Below are 22,131 nucleotides of genomic sequence, written 5' to 3'. Positions count from 1 at the left end.
TACACACTGAGCCACCCTGGGTCATGCTCCCTATAGCTCCAGCCATCATACCAAGGTGACACATGAGCAAAGCATGCTGGAACACCCCAGGCCTGCATTCTTCAGCTCTAGATGGCATGCCAGGGTGACGCCGATGCAGAGCACTCCAAATCCTCCTGACTTATGAGTGACTGAGCACCACCAGGATGCTCCCTGCACTGAGTGCCCCAGGAACCTCCAGGGCCCTGCCTCCATTCCAGTTGTCTCATGAGGGTACCCCCTATGGGGAGCACCGCAGAACTGTCCAGCCTGCATCCCAGTTTAGCTCTCAGAAGGGCATTGTCTACAAGAAGAGTCCTAGCTTCTACCCACTTCAGCTGTCCTGCCAGGGTGCCCTCTGTGTGGATAGCCCTTGGAACCCCTGAACTGTACATACCTGTGCTTCAGCTGTCCTATCAGAGTACCCTTTCTGCAGGGACCTTCAGGACCACTCAGCACATGCCCAGTTCATCTCCATCCATCTCACCAGAGCAGCCCCAGCACGGAGTGCCCTATGACCCCTAGCCCATGCCAGCCAGCAAGTGTCAGCAGGCACATGCAGTCTGCACAGGGGATGACCATACATAAGACCACTTCTTAAAGTTCAGAAGTAGCTGTTCCAAAATACAGAAAATCAAGCAAAATGGGGAGACTGAGAAATACATTCCAAACAAAAGAACAAGACAAAACTTCAGAAAAAGAACTAAATGAAACAGAGATAGGCGAAATGCCTAATAAAGATTTTTAAATCATGACTGTAAAGATACTCCTAGAGTGAAGAGTGAAAGAACTCAGTGAAAACTTCAACAAAGAGAAGATATAAAAAGGACCAAATCCGTTTTGAAGACTACAGTAACTGAAATGAAAAAATACACTAGAGGGCTCAACAGTAGATTAGCAGATGCAGAAGAACAGATCGGTAGCCGGGAAGATGGTAATGGAAAGCACCCAAGCTGAGCAGCAGAAAGGAAAAAGAATTCTTAAAAAATGAGGCTCTTGGACAACAGTAAGCAAATAAACACTTGTGTGATAGGAGATTGTAGAAAACTTTTCATGACTTAGGAAAGGAAACCAACTTCCAGGTTCTAGAAGCGCAGATAGTTCTAAACAAGATGAGCTCATGGAGGTCTACACAGTGACACATAATAATTAAAATGCCAAAGATTAAAGATAAAGGGAGGATTTTTAACAACAACAAGACAGAAGCCAAATTATGACTAGCAAAACCTCGTAAAGCTATCTATTGATTTTGTAGCAGAAACTTCATAAGCCAGCAGAAAGGGGCATGATATAGCCACAGTGTGGAAAGAAAAAGAAAACTTACAACCAATAATATCCAACACAGTAAGGTTATCATTCAGAATTGAAGGAGAGATAAAGGAGTTCATCATCACCGAAGTGGCTTTACAAGAAAGGTTAAAGGGACTTCTTTAAATGGGCAAGGCCATAATTAGATATAAGAAAACCATGAATAAAAAGATGTAAAATATGATAACATATACATAAAATGTGGAGGAGGGAGTACATACGTTCTTTTAGAAAGTATTTGAATTTAAATGGTGATCAACAGAGACTGCTATGTACTTAGATGTTACATGTGAACCTCATGGTAACCACAAACCCCAAACATATAATAGATACACGAGAGATGAAGAAAAAGCAAGCCAACTATGACACGACAAAGAGTTATCAACCACAAGGAGAGCCAAAGAACAGAACAGAGAAATACCAAAACAACCAGGAAGCAATTAACAAAATGGTATTAAGTACATACTTATCAATAATTACGTTAAACATAAATGGTCTAAATGCTCCAATCTAAAGACACTGAGTGGTAGAATGGTTACAAAAACAAGATCCATCTATATGCTACATCAAAAATACTCACTTCAGACCTAAAGACACTCACAGACTGAAAGTGAAGGGATGGAAAGGGCTATAGAGTGCAAATGGAAGAGAAGAAAAAGCTAGGGTAGCAGTATCTATATTAGACAAAATAGACTTTAAAACAAAGACTGTAACAGGAGACAAAGAAAGGCATTACACAATGATAAGGGATCAACCAACAAAAGGATATAACACTTGTAAATATCAACGTGCCCAACACCGCAGCACCTGAGTACATAAAGCAGATATTAGCAGACCTAAGAGGAGAAATTGACAGCAATACATGCCCCACTTACATCAATGAATACATCATCCAAGATGAAAATCAATAGGAAAATAGTTTCTTTGAATGACACACTAGGCCAGAAGGACATTGCACCTCAAAATAATAGAATACACATTCTTTTTAAGCACACATGGAATATACTCCAGTGTAGATCCCAAGTTAGGCCATGAAATATGACTGAATAAATTGAAGAAGACTGAGATCATATGCATCTCTTCTGGCTACCTGGAATAAAACTAAGAATCAGTCACAAGAAAAAAACTGGAAAAAATACAAATGTGGTTGCTAAACAGCATGCTACTAAACAACCAATGAGTCACTGAAGAAATTAAAAAATACATGGAGACAGATGAAAATTAAAACACAATGGGCACAGAGAAATTGGTGCAAAGGGGGAAATTTATAACAATTCGTAGGCCCACCTCAAGAAACAAGAAAAATCTTAAGTAAACAATCTAACTAGAAACATAAAGGAACTAGAAAAAGAACAAACAAGAACAAATGTGAATAGAGGAAAGGAAATAATAAAGATCTGAGCAGAAATAAATGAGACAATAGAAAAGAGCAATAAAACCAAGAGCTAGTTCTTTGAAAAGATAAGCAAAACTGATAAACCTTTAGCTGGACTCATCAAAAAAAGAAAAAGATAGGACCCAAATAAAATAAAAAATGAAAGAGAACAATTGACGTCACAGAAATACAAAGGATTATAAGAGAGTACTATGAAAAATTATATGCCAACAAGTTGGCATATAATCTAGAGAAATGGATAAATATCTAGAAATGTACAATATTCCGAAACTGAATTAAGAAGAAATAGAAAATCTGGAGAGACAAATTGCTAGTAAGAAAATTTAATGTGCAATCAGAAAACTACCAACAAACAAAAGTCTTAGACCAGATAGCTTCACAGGTGAATTCTACGAAACATTTAAAGAAGAGTGAATACCTATTCTCCTCAAAATATTCTAAAAAAGTAGAAGAGGAAGGAAAGTTTTCAAATGCATTCTCTGAGGCCAGCATTACCTTGATACCCAAGCCAAAGATATCACACAAAAAGAGAACTATAGGCCAATATCTCTGATGAACACAAATGCAAAAATAATCCTTAACAAGGTATCAACAAACCACATTCTGTAATATATGGAAAATACAGTCAAGTAGGACTTATTCTGGGGGTGCAAGAATGGCCCAATATTAAAAAATCGACAGTATACATCACATTTAACACAGTGGAAAATAGAAATAATATAATCCTCTCAACAGATGCAGAAAAAAAATTTGGTAAAATTCAACATCTGTCAATAAAAACTGTCAAAAAGGTGGGGTTTAGAGGGAACATAGTAAAGACCATATCTGAAAAGCCTGGAGCTAACAATATACATAATGGTGAAAAACTGAGAGCTTTCTTCTAAGATCAGGAATATGACAAGGATGTCCACTCTTGACACTTAAAAAAAGAAAAGGTTTTATTCACTTACTTGACAGAGAGAGAGAGAGAGAGAGAGAGAGAGAGAGAGAGCACAAGCAGAGCAGCAGGCAGAGGGAGAGGGAGAAACTGACTCCCTGCCAAGCAGAGAGTCTGACGTGGGGATCAATCCCAAGACCTTGGGATCATGACCTAAACTGAAGGCAGACACTTAACCGACTGAGCCACCCAGGCGCTCCCACTCTTGACACTTTTATTCGACATAGTACTGAAAATTCTAGCCACAGTAATCAGACAAGAAATAAAAGATGTCTCAATTGGTAAGGAAGAAGTTAAACTTTTAAACTGTCATTATTTGCAAATCATGTAGCATACATAGAAAAACCTTAAGGACTCCACCAGAATTCAGTAAAATTGCAGGATACAAAATTAATACCCAGAGATCGATTGCATTTCTATGTACTGTTAACAAAGTAGCAGAAAGAGAATTTAGAAAACAATTCCACTTATGATTGCACCAAAAAGAATAAAATACCACGGAATAAACTTAATGGAGGGGGTGGAAGAGCTGTACTCTAAAAACTGTAATGCACTGATGAAAGAAACTGAAGATGGCACAAACAAACGGAAAGATATTCCACGCTCATGGATGGAAGAATTAGTATTGTTAAATAAATATTGTTAAAGCAATCTACAGATTCAGTGCAACCCCTGTCAAAATACCAGGAGCATTTTTCACAAAACTATGACAAATAATACTAAAATGTACCATATGGGATCACAAAAGACCTTAAAGAGCCAGAGCATTCTTAAGAAGGAAGAACAAAGCTAGAGATATCACAGTTCTAGACTTCAAGGATGCTACAAAGCTTTAGTTAATCCAAACAGTATGAGACGGGCGCAAAAAGAGACATGTAGATCAATGGAACAGAATAGAGATCCCGGAAATAAACCCACACTTACATGATCATTTAATCTACAACAAACGACATAAGAATATACCATGGGGAAAAGACTGTCTCTTAAATGGTGCTGGGAAAGCTTGGCAGCTCCATGTAAAAGAATGAAACTAGACCACTTTCTTAGTACCACTCACATGAATAAACTCAAAATGGATTACAGACCTAAATATAAGACCAGAAACCATAGGACTCCTAGAAGAAAACAAAGGCAGTTATTTCTTTGACGTTGGCCTTAGCAACATTTTTCTAGATATGTCTCCTTAGCAAGGGAAACAAAAGCAAAATTAAACTATTGCGACTACACCAAAAACAAAACAAAACAAAACAAAACCCCAAAAAACAAAAAAAAACAACACATTTGCTCAGCAAAAGAAACCATTAAGAAAATGACAAGGCAACCTACTGGTTGGGAGAAGATTCTGTAAATGACTGTCTAATAAGGGGGTTGTATCCAAAATGTATCAAGAAGTTATGCAACTCAAACCAAAAATAGCCCAATTAAAAAAATGGACAGAGGATATGAATATTCTTCTATAGAGGATGTACAGATGGCAAATACAGACACGAAAGGATGCTGAACAGTATTAGTCAGTAGGGAAAATATAAATCAAAACGATGAGATATCCTCATACAGTCTCAGAAAGGCTAGAATCAAGGAGACAAGAAGGAACAAGTTTCTGTGAGGATGTGGAGAAAAAGGAACCCTTGCGCACTACTGGCAGGAATGTAAATTGGTGCAACCCCTGTGGAAAATAGTATGGAAGTTCTCGAAAAAATTAAAAATAGAACTACCATGTGATCCAGTAATTACACTCCTGGGTATTTTCCCAAAGAAAACGAAAACACTCATTTGAAAAGATACATGTTCCCCTGTGTTTATTGGAGAATTATTTACAGCTGCCAAGACAGGGAATAAAGGAAATACCTACTATAGATGAATGGGCAAAGAAGATGGTATTTATATACAATGAATATTACTGAGCCACGAAAAAGAAGGAGATCTTGCCATTGGGGGGCAAGCATGGACCTAGAGGGTATTATGTTAAATGAAATAAAGTAGAGACGACAAATACTATATGATTTCACTTATAAGTAAAATCTAAAAAAACCAACAAACAAATGGATGAATGATTGAACGAACAAACAAAAACCAGAAACAGACCCAAAATTACAGAGAACAAATTGATGGTTGCCAGAGGGCTGGGGGTGAGGGATGGGCAGAATGGATGAAGAGGACCAAGTACAGACTTGCAGGTATGGAATGAATAAAAGGGAATAAAAGGTAGAGCACAGGGAATCTAGTCAGTGATAGTGTGATAATACTGTACGGTGACCGGTGGTAGTAAACGTGCAGCGAGCACAGCATAACGTATAAATTTGTCCAACTACACGTTGAGTGAAACCAATGTAACGTGTCAACTCTATGATTAAACAGATATTTAATTAGTCCCTATGTTCGTTGTAAAAAACTTCATGTTTTTATCAATCGTGTAGTAACCTCACTATATACACATTCTGTCCTAATCTCATTCTATCTGAAGAGAATCAAGTCTGGCTTAGTGCTTCTTCCTCATGCAAACCTAAGGGAAGCGGTGGAGTCCTTCCTGGGAAAATGCACATACACCTAGACCTAGAAAGTTGGCACAGAGCATTTACAGTGTAGGGACCATAAAAATAAATCATTCTCTGCTCCGCTGTATTTCATCCGGTTTTAGGGGCACCCGTTACTCGCTCTTGTGATGAACTCCAGACACTCTCATTTTGATCGGCCGAGGTAGCGTGTCCAAAAGCTACGAAAGGAACACAACACTGCCCCAATCACAAGGGGAGCCCAAAGCTGAAGATTGCAACTGTGTTGACCAGTCGTCTGTGACGAAGGTCGGCTCTGCACCATCACGTGCTCTGGGTCCAGAAATGCAGTACGGTCCTTTGTAATACGCTCTCTAAAAACACTGATCCCTTCTGCTCCTTAAAGTCATGTTTTCCAAAGGAAACCAGGACACATGGTCTGATGAAGCATTATTTCGTGAATACTGGTTTATAAGTCCTCACGATTGAGGACTTTACATTTTGGATCCCGTACTGTCCCCTAAATGCCACAGTACAGTGTTGGACGACTGTAGTCTAAATACCGCCTCTCTCAGTATTTGCGAAATCTCTAGCCCTGAAACAATACCATCGACATCATCTTCCTTATATCCCCGTGCTTTCTATATGCTTAGTACTCGTCCAAGCTCCTTCGCTATATCACCTCACTTAATCTTTACAGTGACCTTGTTTCTGTTCGGTGCTCTGATCCTATTTTACAAAATAGGGGATTTTGTCAAACAAAGATTAAGCAGCCTGCTCCAGACCACACAGCTAGTTACCAGGTAGGTAGGTATTTAAGCCAAGGGCGTCCGCTCCAGGGTCCATACTCTGTTTGGTAATATTGCCTCTCTGGGTCAAATCTGTCTAGAAAACCTGTCACTTTTCAGAAAAGATGATCTCTTGGCCACACCTATAAGTGGCCGGGTCCCCATGTGAACTAGTAACTCAACGTACATACAGGACTGAGGCAGTTATTTAAGCCACACACGTAAAAAGTAAATTGGATCCTTACCGGACCAATTCTTCGAGTGGTGTAGTTGATGGGTAGCCCGCCAACATACAGCATTCCCACGACATCCAGGATATCTGCTTTCTTGGGACTGGTGGTTCTGTTGGATGCATCATCTACATAAAGAATTCCTTCTTGCTTAATTCGCACAATCTTAATCTATGAAAAGAAGACAACTCATTAAAGCCAATCACGGATAAATTTCCAATAGGCCAAGCGTACGACATGAGAACTTTTTGGATCTTCGTCAGGGGAAAAAATGGAGTAACTTATTTAGGGCCTAAGTGGGCCCAGAAGGGAAATTGAACCCATCTTTACAGTTTCCCTCACACCCTGCCTCTTCCATGACTCCAGCTTCTCCAAAAGGGTGCAAAGTCATCCTGGGTGAGTTTTAGATTAAGGCCTTTTTTTTCCTATAGATTGGCAAGGGAGCGCATGGATCAAGAGGTCTGCTGTCGGCAGGATCCTCGCCAGTCGGGAGCCCCCGTCATGAATTAAGTGGGCTGCGGGATCCGTGCCCCACGATCTCAGATAGGCTGTGTCCCTCTGCTCAACAGGCACTTGTGGTGCAGAATGGAAGGAAGGGCAGCGTGCGAGGGCGCATGGCCGTTTCCACGGCTGCTGGTGGGTACACAGGGCGCGAGGAAGACAGACGGCCACCTGATGCTGAGATTTCGGCCGTGGGGAGGATTATCTTTCGGGGTGGAGCAAAATCAGGGGTGTCAAGACTGGCTTGGGCCTAAGAAACACCCAGAGCCTGCGTTTAGGAAAAGGAGTGGGTGACCCCGCTTGGTTTAAAATGAGTGTACGTCAGGATTAGAATGATCAGGACCTCGTTTTACACTTGTCTGTTCTGGTTTGGGAGGCAGTGGGGATGCGTCTTCAAAACTAAACGCCTCCCTAACTTTGCTGCTTATAGCAAACTTTCTTTCTTAATCCCATCCGCATTGTGGACCCACAGTAGGTCTGTTTTTCAAATGTCATGTTTATTCTGTTAGCCTGGAGAGGAGAATAGGCCTTAACGAGGGCTCCTGCTCCTTCGGGAAGATCGGTACTTGCTGCTCATGAGCTCTCAGGCAAGCACGGAGGTTCCGTTTCTTATATCCAGGATAACGAGTTGATTGACTTTGCATTTTTTTATGGTATTTTTTCAGGTTCTCTGGCTTCCTATAGGATATGCCAAGTCGACGTTTGTTAATAGAGGAAACCCACCACCTCGCGATACCAAATCCGCAAAATGAAACATTCTATTAGTCTAGCGAGGGAAGCTATGCTGAATAGGCGACCACAGGCGCAGAGACTGGTTCTGCGTGTGCACTTTAACCAGGCGATGCAGTAGCGACCTGCAGCCCGGCCAAGGAGGGCAGTAAGTTGGCAGGTGAGCCTTCGGTTCCCATCACGGGCCCAGTTTCTGGGTGGAAGGCCAGTGTTTCCAAAGTTGTTCCAAATGGCTATCGGTGGGGATGCTGCCCAAGAGCACGTTGCACATGATCTAGCAGCTTCCCAGACTCTTGGTTTCCACAGAGCAGGAAGGGGTTGATGGGGGGGGGGGGGGGTGGAGAGGAAGCCTCAGGGCCCGCGTTAGTTCCCTGTCTTTTAGTTTGTCAAATATGATTTCATAAACCAGAGGCCGTATGAGCACCTTAAGAGGAGGAAAAGGCCATCTCAGAACCCGTATTATTCCTCTACATTGAATACGTAGAGTGTTAAGATGAATTCGCTTCCTTGCCCCACGTTCCTCACCGAGAATAGCACACACGCCCCTGGCCCTGGTTTGTACCCAGCGGTTGGGGGACCGCAGCTGTAGGGCAAGAATGGGGTCCGCCCGGGTCTGATTACTCTTCCCAGGGGTGGGCGCTTGCAGGCGGCACTTGCTTTATTTGCACAGCCCGCTGGCTGCAGAGTCAGGATGTACACTGGGAGCACAGCAGGTGCACTGGGAGCACAGCAGGTGCCCCGGGGACAGTGACGATGCCACCACTGGTTCCCCCTCGAGGACACTGCCACCACCATCACCACCGCCATCCCGGGGCCTCTTACCTTGTGCCACTGGCCATCGTTGATCTTGGTGGGGATCATGGTGTTGGTGTCACCGCTTCCCAGGTCGTAACTGAAGTAGGGCAACCCATGTCTCAGCTGAACGGTGGCGAAGTCTGCGTGGTTGATCCGAGCCATGTAGAAGAGCAGGCCCGATGCCGCCTCTGTCCGCACTTCGAACTCAATCGTGAGCCTGGGGAAGAGACGCGTGCAAAGCGGAGAACCACAAGCGTGTTCTTACTCTCGGGCTCTGGGCGAGTGTCCCCGGGGGACAGCAGGAGGACCCCTGCGACCTGGCTCTCCAGGTGCGCCCGACCCCGGCTGAGCTCCATAGAGCAGCTTAGGCCGCAGGAGGAGCGACCGCTCAGGACCTCACACGGCCCTCCTTCCCTGTGTCGTGGGGCACCACGTACCGGTTTTTGACTTTGGTGTCATCAAACGCAATTGCAACGTGGCTGTTTCTCGAAAGCCCGAACTGCTTGCTCCCGACCAGAAGAGCTGGCTCTGGATCTGCCGTGCAAGGACCCTGTAAAACACCCAGGGGACAAAGAGGGGCTGAGGGCCTCTGCTCCCGAAGATGTGATCCTGCTCTCTAATGGTTCCTCCCCTGTCGCCTCATGTTCGCACATGGTCCCGCTCGAGGTCCTTAGCAAGAGCCACGGTGTCTGCCTATCTGTGCCCTCGGCCACACGGCGTGTCTCCCGACTGAGCGAGCCGAAAGCGGGAATCCTGTACGTCGCGCCCTTGACTTGCCAAATCGATGTGCCCCCAAGTATTTATTGATCCGTTCCTGTTTTCATTACCCTTGATGGGAAAAAAAAATTGTGGATGTTTCTGAGAAAACTGGGATTTCCTTTCCACGTTTACTTCCCTGGGGAAGAGTTATCTTCCAAGAAGCCAGGCCAGGGACGGTGACAAGCTGGCCACTGGGCTACACAAGTAGAGGGTGTGTGTTCCCCCCGTGTCCCCCCCCCATCTCCCGCTGCATCACTTTCTCTCCAGAACCATCGCCCCCGAGCAGGCTTCCACGAATTTCGACTTTCAGGAGGCTATGTCTACACTTGTTGGACCACTCGGTCCCTGAGCTGGCTGCTGGGCAACGCGGCGCCTTTTCACAGGAAGCAACCGTGTCCCAGGCCAGCTGTCATTGTGCGGGGACCCAGACCTGGTGCTGGGGCGGGAGAGCTTGCGCGGGCCAGCCTGCATGTCTCGGCGCTCTGCTGTCACCGTCCTGTCACCTTTTTGGAAAAAGGGGCCCCGTATTTCCATTTGGCTCCAGCCCTGCCAGTGACCGGGCCCGTATGTGGCAGCGTGACCCTCGGCTCTGTAGAGCACTTAGGCCCTAGAGGGGACCCAGGTCACGACCCAGCCTCTGGCCCCAAGCACAGGCTACAGAAGGTTCTTCCCAGGCAAGGGCAGCTGACTCCTCAGCACCAGGCTGTGGCCCCAGGACGAGGACGGCGTTGCAGTCCCTTGTCCACGGAGCGTGTGCCTTGGCAAGGGAGAGGTCGGGAGGGTGTGAGCCGCCAGGACGCTGCTCCGCGGGGGCAGATGGTGGCCCCTGTGCCCACGGAGGGCTCACCCCGGCGGGCAGAACAGGGACGCACTCTCTGTTCATGTGGCCCCAGGGTGCCCCCCATCTCGCAGGACAGGCCCCAGGGGCTTGGAGGCCTTGTGGCTCAGTAGCGACCCCCAGGCCGCAGTCGCTGCCCATAGACACCCCGAGGCCCGAGTCCGGCGGCGGCCGTGGGTCACGGGGCACCTGCCGAGGCCCACCTGCCGCCCCGAGCCGCTCTCCACGCTTTGCTCCGCACCCCCGGGCCTTCCAGAGGCCACAGAGCCCACCTCGGCATTGGAGGGGAGCCTCTGCCACAGGAGCGCAGGGGCTTCATGAGCGGTCTCATAAGAAGCTGTAGGGGGTAGCCTGGGGGGGCCCCCACGGTTTAGCACCACCTTCGGCCCAGGTAATGACCCCAGGGTTCCGGGATCGAGTCCCGCGTCGGGCTCCCTGCATGGACCCTGCTTCTCCCTCTGCCTGGGTCTCTGCCTCTCTCTCTGGGTCTCTCATTAATAAATAAATAAAAAATATTTTTTTTTAAAAAAAAAAACCTTCCATCACCTTCCTTTCTAAAACTGGCAGCTGGAAGAGAACCGAGAAGTGCTGGCAGAGAATTTTTATACGTATGTATTTTTGGATTTAAATGGGAAGCCAATTTGCCAGCCTGTGCTCTGCACTGATTCTGGGGCAAGTGTAGACCTGTTCTCTCCGTTGGCTAAAGGCACGTGGGACTGGATGTTTGCTGTGCCTCACCTCCCCCTGGGGAGTCCGCAAGCTGGCCTGACGTGGGATGTGTGCAGGAGGGTGCAGACCCTGGAGGCCCGGCCCTACTCCCGGGGCCCCTCCGAGGGTCTAGCTGCTCCTCCTGCTGCCCAAGCGCTTTCCCCCTCTAACATTTTAAAGGGAATTTATGAGATGGAACAGAAAGTGCCTCATGGTCTGCACACAAATAAGGTCGTCTTATTTTTCAACCTGCTTCCTGTAGAAATCCAAGTTAAGGAAGAGGATTAAGAGAAAGGGTCTTCTCATGGGGTAATTCCAAGGATGCTTTAAACAATTTTTTTTTTTGAAGATTTTATCTATTTGAGAGAGAACACAAGCAGGGGGAGGAAGAGGGACAAGCAGACTAGGCCGAGCGAGCGAGCGAGCATGAGTGTGGCAGATGGGGCGGGGACGGGGGCTTATGACCCCGAGATCACAATCTGAGCCAAAATCAGGAACCTGATGCTGAAGCAGCTGAGCCACACAGGTGCCCCCTCCAAGGAAGCATCAAAAAAGAATGACGGTTGCAAGACAGCTTCCTCCTCCAAGCCGACGTGAGCTTGAGAGGAGGCATCATCTTTATGGATGTGATACTTTACCTGTATTATTTTGGAAACACTTATCTTTGAAATGTGTTAAAACAACAATGATAAAAAGGAAAAAAAAATCCACAGACTCATCAATCTGAATGCGTTACAACCCTGCCACCTTGTGGGGACGCGCTGAAGTACTGAGGTGCGCGCAGGGGGCCGTGAGCTTGCTCCTTCTCCTCCTCCTCCCCCTCCTGTTCCCCCTCCTTCTCATCTCCTGCTCCCCCACTCCTCCTCATCTCCCCCTCCCCATCCTCCTCCTTCCCTCCTCCTCCTCCTCCTCCTCCTCCTCCTCCTCCACGCTGGCAGGTGCAGGTGGCGGCGCCCTGCTGCCTGGCACGGTGGCACAGCTGCAGAGGGTGGTGGCCGGAGCCCTGCTCCCCGAGGCCGCGATAACGCGGTTCAGGTTCGGATAACGCGCAGCAGGTTAGCAACGGGGAAAACTTTGTCACCTCAGCTCCTCCGTTTCAGGTCAGAATACAGCGGCGGCCGTGCCCACGGCTGGTCGTTGGCGGACACCTGGAAATGACTTATCGGACTCGGGGCAGCCCACGGTCGGTAGGCCAGCCTCCTGGAACTGAGATTGCTGCAGAGCAGACATTCAAATTGCATTTATCAAAACCGGCCTCTTTGTTCTTGAAAGCACCAAGTGATGAATGATCATGAAAACTGCATCGTTTTCCTCTTTCATGAGTCAGTAACCCCACTAACAAATGGGGGCTCAAATCGCATCTGAGAAGTTGCACGCTTCTTTGTGATGCTCTGTTTTACGGACGCATACTAAGTGGGAGATACTTTTCACAGCACTGACTTTAATGTTCCAAAATATAAAATCCCTACTCAAGCTGTTTATTGAGAAAGTGAATTATGTGACCACCCTGCCCACGAGCCCCTTTGGTAGGTCCTGGTCACCTGGTAATATTTACACGCTAATGCCTGGACAGAGGTTCCTTGTGCTATGGAAAATAGTTTTTTTTTCCCCCTTTAAACGCATATCGGGGTTGACCTGATTCGTCCTTTGGCATGGACCATACTTAGCTTTTAAAGTCGTAGCACTGAAGTTGCGAGAGAAATGGCTTTCTTTTGGCCTATTCTTTCCCTTTCTACCCGCTTCTCTTCCCCAACTCCCCAAAGCCCTTAATGACATGGGGATTCTTCACGGCTATTTGTGTCACTCTTCTTCGCATTCACATTTCAAAGTTCAACTTTCCAATAAGCTTCAAGTAAAAAAAAAAAAAATGCAGCCAGTTCATTGTATACAAAGGCGCACGGCCATGCTGGTTATAAAGACTCAGTACAAACCCCGTGTAGACCTGCCGGTGGTCATAGACGTCTACAGTCTGACCCCGCCCACCCACCATCTTCATGAGGGATCTCTACAGATGAGACATGTAGAAATATTTAATCAGCTCAAAGTGGGCCGGAACACATGGAACAAGAGAAAAGCGTAATGGGAAGCTGGGCTCTTACACTATCAAATGCGATAATACACGTAGAGTGACCTCTGCTGTGTGACGTCCCAGCAAGTCCGAATGATGGGACCGACACAGTCCTCAGGGCAGGGCTTTCCCAGGATCCTCTGAACCCGCGCTGGAGCCCGGTGAACAGCATCCTCATGGTGTGAGATGCTGGCGGGGAGGGGACCCACCATAGGGAACGGCCCCTTCGGGCTCTGGGAGAACAGAGGACGGTTCCTCCACCAGGAATTAACCTACAGGCCTTAGCTCTTAACGACCTTCTTACAATCTAAATTCTGGTGTGAAAAGGGAAGGGGATGGTGAGAATGGAAAATGATGCGAGACTTGAGCTATGACCTCCATATCCTACTGGAGTTTGCAATTGTTGAACGTGGAACGCCCGCCACTCCCTTTCTTTCCTGGCACTCGCTCTCCCCCTGAAAGCGTGAAAGGCTAACGATTCCCACGGAAGAATTTTGGGGTGTTTCTGAGCACCAGGCACCGTGCTGGGTGCTTTGCATACAGCATATAATTTACTTCCTCATGATAATCCTTGGCTGGGTAGATGGCACCATCCTTATTTTTCAAAGGGTCATTTTACATTTAGGGAGGACAAGTCACTCGCCCGAGGCCACTGAGTGGAAGTAGGCGGGCAGGCCCCGGTCCCAGATCACTGGAAAAGGCCCAGTAGGCGTCCTCAGCGGCCCCCAACATGGAGGGGGGGGGGGCCCAGAGGAGAAACGAGCTCTTAATGTGATGTTGCAGAGGAATAAAGAGAGATTGAAAGCCACCGCTTTCAATGTATCTTTTAGAAAAAGTTATGAAAGCAAAGCACACGTAAGAATATATATATATATATATATATATATATATATATATATTTTAAATGATGAAAATCATCTCTAGTCCATAATACATCTGCTGTTAGCTTCTGATATATTTTTTTTGCAAGGATTTTTTTTTAATGTGTTTTTACCCATCTATTGATGTAGATGTGATTATGCAGTATGTATGCTTTTATGTCCTGTTTCATCCACTTCACATAATGTCCTAAGTATGTCATCATTTTGTATTGTTTCAACTGAAAGATTTTATGTACAAGAGTGTGATGATATATTAAAATTTGCATTTTATAGACTTGTTTTTACACTTTTAGATGCCACTAATCATTTGGTTTGGATGCAGTTTCAGGGACACCCTGCCATGTTTCCAGTTTTCAGTCTTGAAAGCCAGCGGGCTGTGTGTGTGGCCCACACTCTGCTCTTAGCCACACTGACCTCCAGACATACTGGCTTTGTCATTTATATGAGCGTCTTATTCCTCAAATCTTCCACTCTCTGTCTCTCCCCCTCTTCCTTGCTAGCAATGATGATATTGTATTAATTTTTGCATGTAGTAGGCTCTCGACAAATATTCGTTATAAATTGTCGAACGTTTAACTTTTGGTCACCTTTAAAAAGCAGAACTTCTCTCCACACAAAGAATGAAAATAAGAGAATTATTAAGAGAAATAAGGAAATTATTCTTATTTCTTAAATATAATATATGTATTTCTTAAATAATTTAAGAAAATAAGAGAATAATTAATTATTATTAAGATCAAATGGAAAGATGTGTATGGTCCCATGATCTGAAACTGTAAAAATATAACCCCATAGGGATGGAGGTTCTAAGAAATGTAATTATGCCCACATGGCATAAGGGGAGATAGCTGATGGAATTGAGATATCTGGGTTTTAGTGCCAACTGTCAGTAATGTGCGTGATGACAGGCCCTGAGCTAAGTTCTAGGGCTTTGTTAAGAGTCTATTGAGGGTCAGGATCTTTAAGGTCTCTTCTAGCTCTGGTGTTCTGTGAGTCTTTGTATACCAGTCCACAGGATTGCCACTCAACTTCTCTTTTGCTTTTGTCTTATCTCAGTGGAATGCTCTGTTTCTGAAAAGTTAAAACACATACTGCTGAGAGAAAATGGAAATTGGAACTAGAACAGAAGGTTACAAGAAAACTTAAATGAGTTAAAAAATCTCCAGTCCCAGATGGGAAAGTATCTTTATTTTCAGAAAAAAAGGGGGAAAATGTGATCTCCAGAAACCATAGAGGGATATGCTGGAGACTCCCTATAAAATACAGTTTGTGCAGGCACTGAGCAAAGAGAGGTGATGACTGGTGACCAGCGGGCTTCTCCACCAGTGAACTGGACCAAGTCAAGACGGGCTGGCTGAGAGACCTGACCCAAGAGAAGGTTGAGTGGTAGACAGGCTCTCAAGATTGTGGTTGACTGAATATGGCACTGAGGATGAGCCAGCAGATTGACTCAGTTAAAATACCAAAGTATTCTCAGGTGTATACTTAATAAAATATGAGGACAGACCAATGGAAGGAGAGGTACTGCTGTCCCCTGACCTGGGCACTTTGAGTAATATTGTCTATTCCAGGTGCCACGTTTTGAAGGGGACATTTCAAACTTCAGAATATTGATCTGTTGAAAAATAAATACATAAAAAATAAAAAAATAAAAAAAGAATATTGATCTGTTGAAATAAAGGAATAAGAAATTAGGTCACATGGAGAATGCTTGAGGTTATAGACTATTTACCATGGGAGAAAAGCTTTTGCTATATTTTCCTTTTTAATTGAAGTATCACCGACACACAATGTTACGTTAGTTCCAGGTGTACAACATAGCAATTCCACAAGTCTATTCGCTATGCTCACTGCAAGCATAAGGACTTTGCTCTTCCCAAATCCTGGAAGGGATGCTAGAAAGATGCAAACTCAAAAATATCTCTAGTGATTAGCAGCAGATCGCTCTACAGAACAACCCTTTCCATCGTGGAAACTAAGGAAGAAAATGAAATGAACAAGAGTTTTCAAAATCCGTGCTCAAGACAGCGTGTTGCGCCCATCAGTTGGCAAACATTATAAATATGACGCGTACGCTGTAGAGTATAGTGAGATCCACCCTCTTGGATACATTGGTGGTGAGAATGGAAACTGATGAGACCTTTGGAAAAAGCAATTAATGGGTATGTTTCGAGAACCTTCGGGATAGTCTTCATTTAATCTGACATTTATCCATCTAAGAATCTGTCTTGAGACAATAAAGAAGAAAGTTTGGTAAATAGAGGCGCTCATCAGAATATATTTCCTAACAGTGAAAAACTAGCAGCACTCTAAATGGCCTATGATGAGGAAAAAGTAGAATTACAAAGACAGAGCGTTGCAGTGATAAGGAGCCCGGCTGTGTAGTCGGACCTCCTGGATAAAAATTCCTATTCTGCCATTTACTGGGCGACTAAGGCTAGACAATTCTTATTAACTCAAACCAAAAATGGGATGATGTATCGTTTACAGAGCCATGATGAAAATTACATATGAGGCTGAATGGCAATCATTTAGGCAGCGGCTGGCGCAGCGTCAGCACTCGGAGGCAGTCATTATGATCACGACGATAGAGCAGTTAGGCCATTTATTAAATGTTTAGTTTGCACTAGGCATTTAAGAAACGTTTTTTTTTAAGTCCTCATGTTAACTCTTGGACTTACGTGCCATAAATACACTCACTGTACAGATGAGGAAACTGAGGCCTAGATTGGCTAAGTAGCTTTCCCAGATTCATACGCAAGGTAGACGGGAGTGTATGCATTGCAACCCTGGCTGTCTACTCGGGAAGCCATGCTCTAATCAATGGAATGATTACCCCCCACACAAGGGAACATTCTACCTGTCTCTGTGTGTCACACACACGCACACACGCACATACTCATCAAGACGGAAACAGAAGGACTCCACAAAAATCTGCGTTTTGGCTCCTCTGTTCTTGCCAGCATGGCACCCCACCCCCCCTTCACTCATGCCTCAGAATGCAAAGAGTGTACGTCCTCCTTGTAAGGGCAAGGAGCTGATGAAGGCTTTAGCACAGGTGACATTTAAGGCAGGCCCAGGTGAGAATGACCGACAGAGCTAGCCTATGCGTGTTCCAGATCTCCAGCCTAGGCATCTTGCCACCCAGGTCCCCGGGCCCCAAACGATCACACATGGGCCCTAGTCTCTGTTCTAATCAGTCCGAGGATCACGGTTCTCGATAAAAGCCCGAGGCCCAAGCAAAGACAAGACTCGTGCTCCTTTGCTTTGTGAGTCTCCCAGCGGCTCTGAATGTGTCTGCTCCGCCCTCACCTCAAGCTGATTCACGTCTGATTTCCATCCTGTGCGAAGCCCCGACCTCTCGGCGGGGCCGTGAGCCTCCCTCTGGGCCCCGGACAGGGCCTGTGGGCCTCGTAGTCGGGCAGCCACGTCTGCGTGATGTTTTGTCGCGGATTACCGGTCTTAAAACGGAGGCCACCACATTATACACAGGATGCACTGTCTACTACTTGAAACACAACTAAAAGGGGCTGAAAACGGATACGGTTGCGTGTGTGTGGCGATGTTACAGGTGGGTCTTGTTTTTGGTTCTGTAGACGCATCTGTGCTATGCTGGCTGTTCACCGGAAAACACTGCTGTTTCACGAGAAAGAAGCTCAAAGCAGAACATAGAAGTAAAAGTAATCAGAGGAAGGCGTACGGGGAATGGGCTTCCGTAGACGCTGCCCTCCCTCGGATTCCAGGAGTAGGATGTACTAGATCTCCTGAATTATTTTCTCTCGGGAAACAGCTGAAAAGACAGGTTCCAACGGGAAAGCGCTAGGATGGAAACACTCACATGGGCCCCAACGGGGGTGGGCGCGGGGAGGGCAGGCGTGGGCACGGGCCCTGGCTGGGTAACTGCTTCGGCTGGGACCGCTGCATCCTCGTCCTCGCGGGGTTTCTGGTGGGCACACCGACCGATGTCTGCGTTTTTGAAGGACACGGGCTGCGCAAAGTCCATGGGGCTGATGGATGGGATTGCAATTAAATACTCTGCGTTAGCTGTCAAGGTGCTGCCTCCCAACAGTCCAGCCCCCCCTCCTCAGGCTAAGGGCTTGACCCTTCCAGTCGAGAGGGCAGCTCCTCCTGTTGCCTCTCCGCCCGCCGCCTGGGTCTGCGGTGGCCCCGCGTGGTCCCCTTAAGAGAGCAGAGTTGCCTACTTACACTGAGTTGATGACCACGTTCCACACGCAGCCTTGGAAAGGAGGGATGTTCCTGAGGGGGGGCGGCTGGAACTCCGGCGGGGCGCCCCCCACGAAGAGCCTGTGGACCTGGATAGCCTGCTCCGCCGGCAGGGCCTGCGTGTGCCTTCCGTCTTCATCCACTTGCACAGTGAAGACGCTGGAGAAACAGCCGCAACCCAGGGCTCAGCGCCCGGCCCGTGGGTGGGCCTCAGGCCGGGGTGCCCCTCGCCTCACAGGAGCCACAGGAGTCAGCGGGCCCCTGGGAGGCCACGGGCACTGCCCCCCGACAGGTGGCTCAGAGCAGTGGCGGCCCAGGGGGATGCGGGGACCGAGCCCGGGGCCTTGATCTCTCCAGGTGCCTCGTGTCCCTGCGGGGGACAGGTTGTGCACCTGGGCAGAGAGCCTTCCGGGCGCTCTGGGAAGAACCAGGCTGACGAGCCCGCGGGCGCCCTCGGCCTGTCCATGGGGTCCCCTGCCAGCGGGGGCCCTGCTCCTTAGTCACAACAGCCCTGGGGCCCTGGGCAGGGACTCCAAGGGGGCGGAGTCCCAATGATGACGGTCACCAAAGGCATTGCCTCTCTTGTTCTAGAAGCAGGCTTTGAATTTCAGTTCAGATCAGGGGGTGGGAGGCTACTAGTCACCGGCCTGAGGACCATGAATGAATTCCTGGAAGCTTCCTATATATCCGGGGAGAAAACCAAAGCACTTAGAGGGGAAACTCAGTCCTAAAATGCCATCTGACTTGACTTTATAAAGAATAAGAACCAGGGAGGCCTGGGGGGCTCAGTGGAGCATCTGCCCTAGGCTCAGGTCGTGACCCCAGGCTCCTGGGATCGAGTCCCACGTCAGGCTCCCTGCAGGAAGCCTGCTTTTCCCTCTGCCTGCGTCTCTGCCTCTCTCCCTGTGTCTCTCATGAGTAAATAAATAAATATATATATTTTTAAAAAGAATAAAAACCACATGCGGAACTAGAAATAACAAACCAGGGCAAAGATGGTCTGAAATGGCCCTGAGCAACTGGTCGACGTTGAGACAGTTCAGATGTAAGAGAATGAAAGAAAAATGGATTTCATTGGTGCTCAAAATGTCAGTGTTCAAGGGGTGGAGAGGGAGCACATTGGATTTATTTTCAAAAGGAACATGAAGGGGAAATGACATATTGTTTTTTTTTTTCTTACCAAACTCTGGAAGAGCATGTTGGCAAAATTCAAGAAGTTCCACATTATTGCTAAGGATGCCGGTGGTTTTATGAGACTTTTAGGAAAACACTTCTGGGCATCTGTGACTCACTGAGCAGCCCCCCCGCCCCCATGCACACACCTTTTTTTTTTCTTGCTAAAAGCAAACTCTTCCTAACACAACATGGCGATGTTCTTAACAGTTTTAATGAGGGATTTAAACCGCTATTAAGGATTGTCTGAAGGGAGCAAATCTCTGCTCTCGAGCAGGGTTTTCAAAGAGCCAGAGGCCCTCATGCTTCCGATGTCGTGTCTGATCTGGTTCTGCCACAAGGACCATTCCAGTGGTCCTGTCCTAGTAGACCCCAGGGTGGAGACACAGGATGAACGTGAGCTTTCGGGAAGAACCGACTGGAATGGAGTATTAGCGTAGAGGCTTACCGACAGTGTGACCGGGGCCAGGTACTTAATCTTGCTCAATCTCATTTCATTCACTTATAAAATGAGGATAAAAATACCTACATTAAGCCATGGAAAACACTAATTAAGGGATTGTACTGAGGCTGTGTTACTTAATGAAGGCATTGCTCGAAGACGATAGCTAAATCTTGCTTGTGTTTTACATTCTAGGATCATCAGATCTAGATCATTTATTTCATTCTTTGGTAAAAGAGGAACATTACCAATATGCCCACTATGATTCTGCTGTATTTCCTCTTTTAAAAATATGTACTCAGTGCCCCTTCATGGAGGACCTGTTATAGGCAAAAAGCGCTATAATAGACATTATCAACAAGTCAGCTGTATTTGCCTACAAGTTGCTTCTTGGAGTTTCATAATAAAGCATTTCATTACTTATATACGATTACTTGTTTGTTGGGAATATTGGTCTAAGCTTTTGTTTTCGAATGACCGCCAAATGGGTTGTATACGTGCAAGAAGAAATTAAGAGAAGTAGGTGCCCTGACATTTGCAATTTACATGAAGAACAAAGTCTGCCATTTTATTTATCATTTTTTAAAAGATTTACTTATTTATTTGAGGGAGGGAGGGAGAGAGAGACCACAACACCTGCGCCCGTGCACGAAGGAGGCAGGAGTCAGGGAGAGAGGAAGGGAAGATTCCACGCGGACTCCCCACTGAGCATGGAGCCCCACACCCCACGACCCTGACATCACGACCTGAGCCAAAATCAAGAGTCAGATGCTCAACCGACTGAGCCACCCAGGCGGCCCTGCAATTTTATTTTGATGGAACATATTTTGAATGGTAAGAAATATTTGGGTTGCAGGGTCCAAATCATGATTCCACTCTGGATACCGGAGATCCCAGATTATTCCTGAAAGAGCTGGTCTAACTTTGTGCCCTTCAGCCTAAATCTGTGCCCGTATGGAGAATGTTCTGACAGAGGAGGAAACTCCTCGCCTACGCATCTACTCCAGGCTCTTGGGGTTTCGCCCTTTTGTCCAGTTAGGGGTACTGGCCACTTACGCGGAGTCCGGGAGAAGGTTCAGAGGGCTAATGGAAGGTTATGGAGGGCAGGGAGCCCTGGAGTCCCCGGAATTAGACACCAAAGTGACTCAAGTGAGATTTTTGCAGAGGGAGGGGTAGAAAAAGAGAGAGGGTAAGGGAGGAAGGAGAAAGAGAGGCAGACGGGGAGAGGATAGGGCAAGAGCACCTCGGGAAGTTTGCCTCTCAGTTTGGTAAAAATCCAGTGATTCTGTGCGGTGGCATTACGATTATCATCTTATCCAGGGCTTCAGGAAAAGAAGCGACAATGGACATTGATGATCTGTATGGTGTTGGGGGAAGGCAAATACTCCCAAATTAGCAAGGGCATCATACTCGACGTGAAATGGCACAATCTTTGAGGTGACACAGAAGGGTAAGAGCAAATAGTTGGCGAGCACAGATGGAGGCGTTAGAAGTGTCCAGCATTTGACACAGAGTGTGCCGTGGAATAGGTATAAAGCATTGAAAGATGTTTCTGGGTGAAGTTCTTAGGGTCATTAGCCATCTCCGGTTAATCAGTTAATTGAGGCACTTGCTGAAAGGATAGGCGGTGATTGTGTTTGGCCCACAGAGGCCTGACTGAGACATTACGGCAGCAAATGTGTTCTTGCTTCGCCGCAGAGTTCACCGACTACCCACTAATACGGCCCATACATTATCCTCTAATTAACAGCGAATGGCGAAACTGTTTGTTTATATGGCCAATTAGCCGAATGACCAGTTTTCAGCGATGTACTATACACTGAATTTAATCAAATAAAGGCTGG

The 22,131-nt window shown here is 46.5% G+C and overlaps 1 protein-coding gene across 3 annotated transcripts in view; it reads right to left on the bottom strand.

Annotated features, from left to right (window-relative positions):
* The window catches only part of LAMA2 (laminin subunit alpha 2), a 580,308-nt gene that overhangs the window by 14,601 nt on the left and 543,576 nt on the right, over positions 1-22,131 (bottom strand). For all 3 annotated transcript variants that reach the window (XM_041737419.1, XM_041737425.1, XM_041737408.1), the window contains 5 exons: positions 18,655-18,831; positions 18,287-18,455; positions 9,632-9,744; positions 9,222-9,411; positions 7,185-7,340 (listed from right to left, as the gene is read on the bottom strand). In XM_041737419.1, the coding sequence (XP_041593353.1) occupies positions 7,185-7,340; positions 9,222-9,411; positions 9,632-9,744; positions 18,287-18,455; positions 18,655-18,831 (805 nt within the window). The remainder of the gene's footprint in view (positions 1-7,184; positions 7,341-9,221; positions 9,412-9,631; positions 9,745-18,286; positions 18,456-18,654; positions 18,832-22,131) is intronic.

This window comes from Vulpes lagopus, chromosome 2 (assembly GCF_018345385.1).
Source record: "Vulpes lagopus strain Blue_001 chromosome 2, ASM1834538v1, whole genome shotgun sequence".
In the NCBI taxonomy this organism is placed as follows: Eukaryota; Metazoa; Chordata; class Mammalia; order Carnivora; family Canidae; genus Vulpes; species Vulpes lagopus.
Note: the sequence above shows the minus strand (reverse complement) of the source record. Positions and strands in the feature narration are given on the sequence as shown.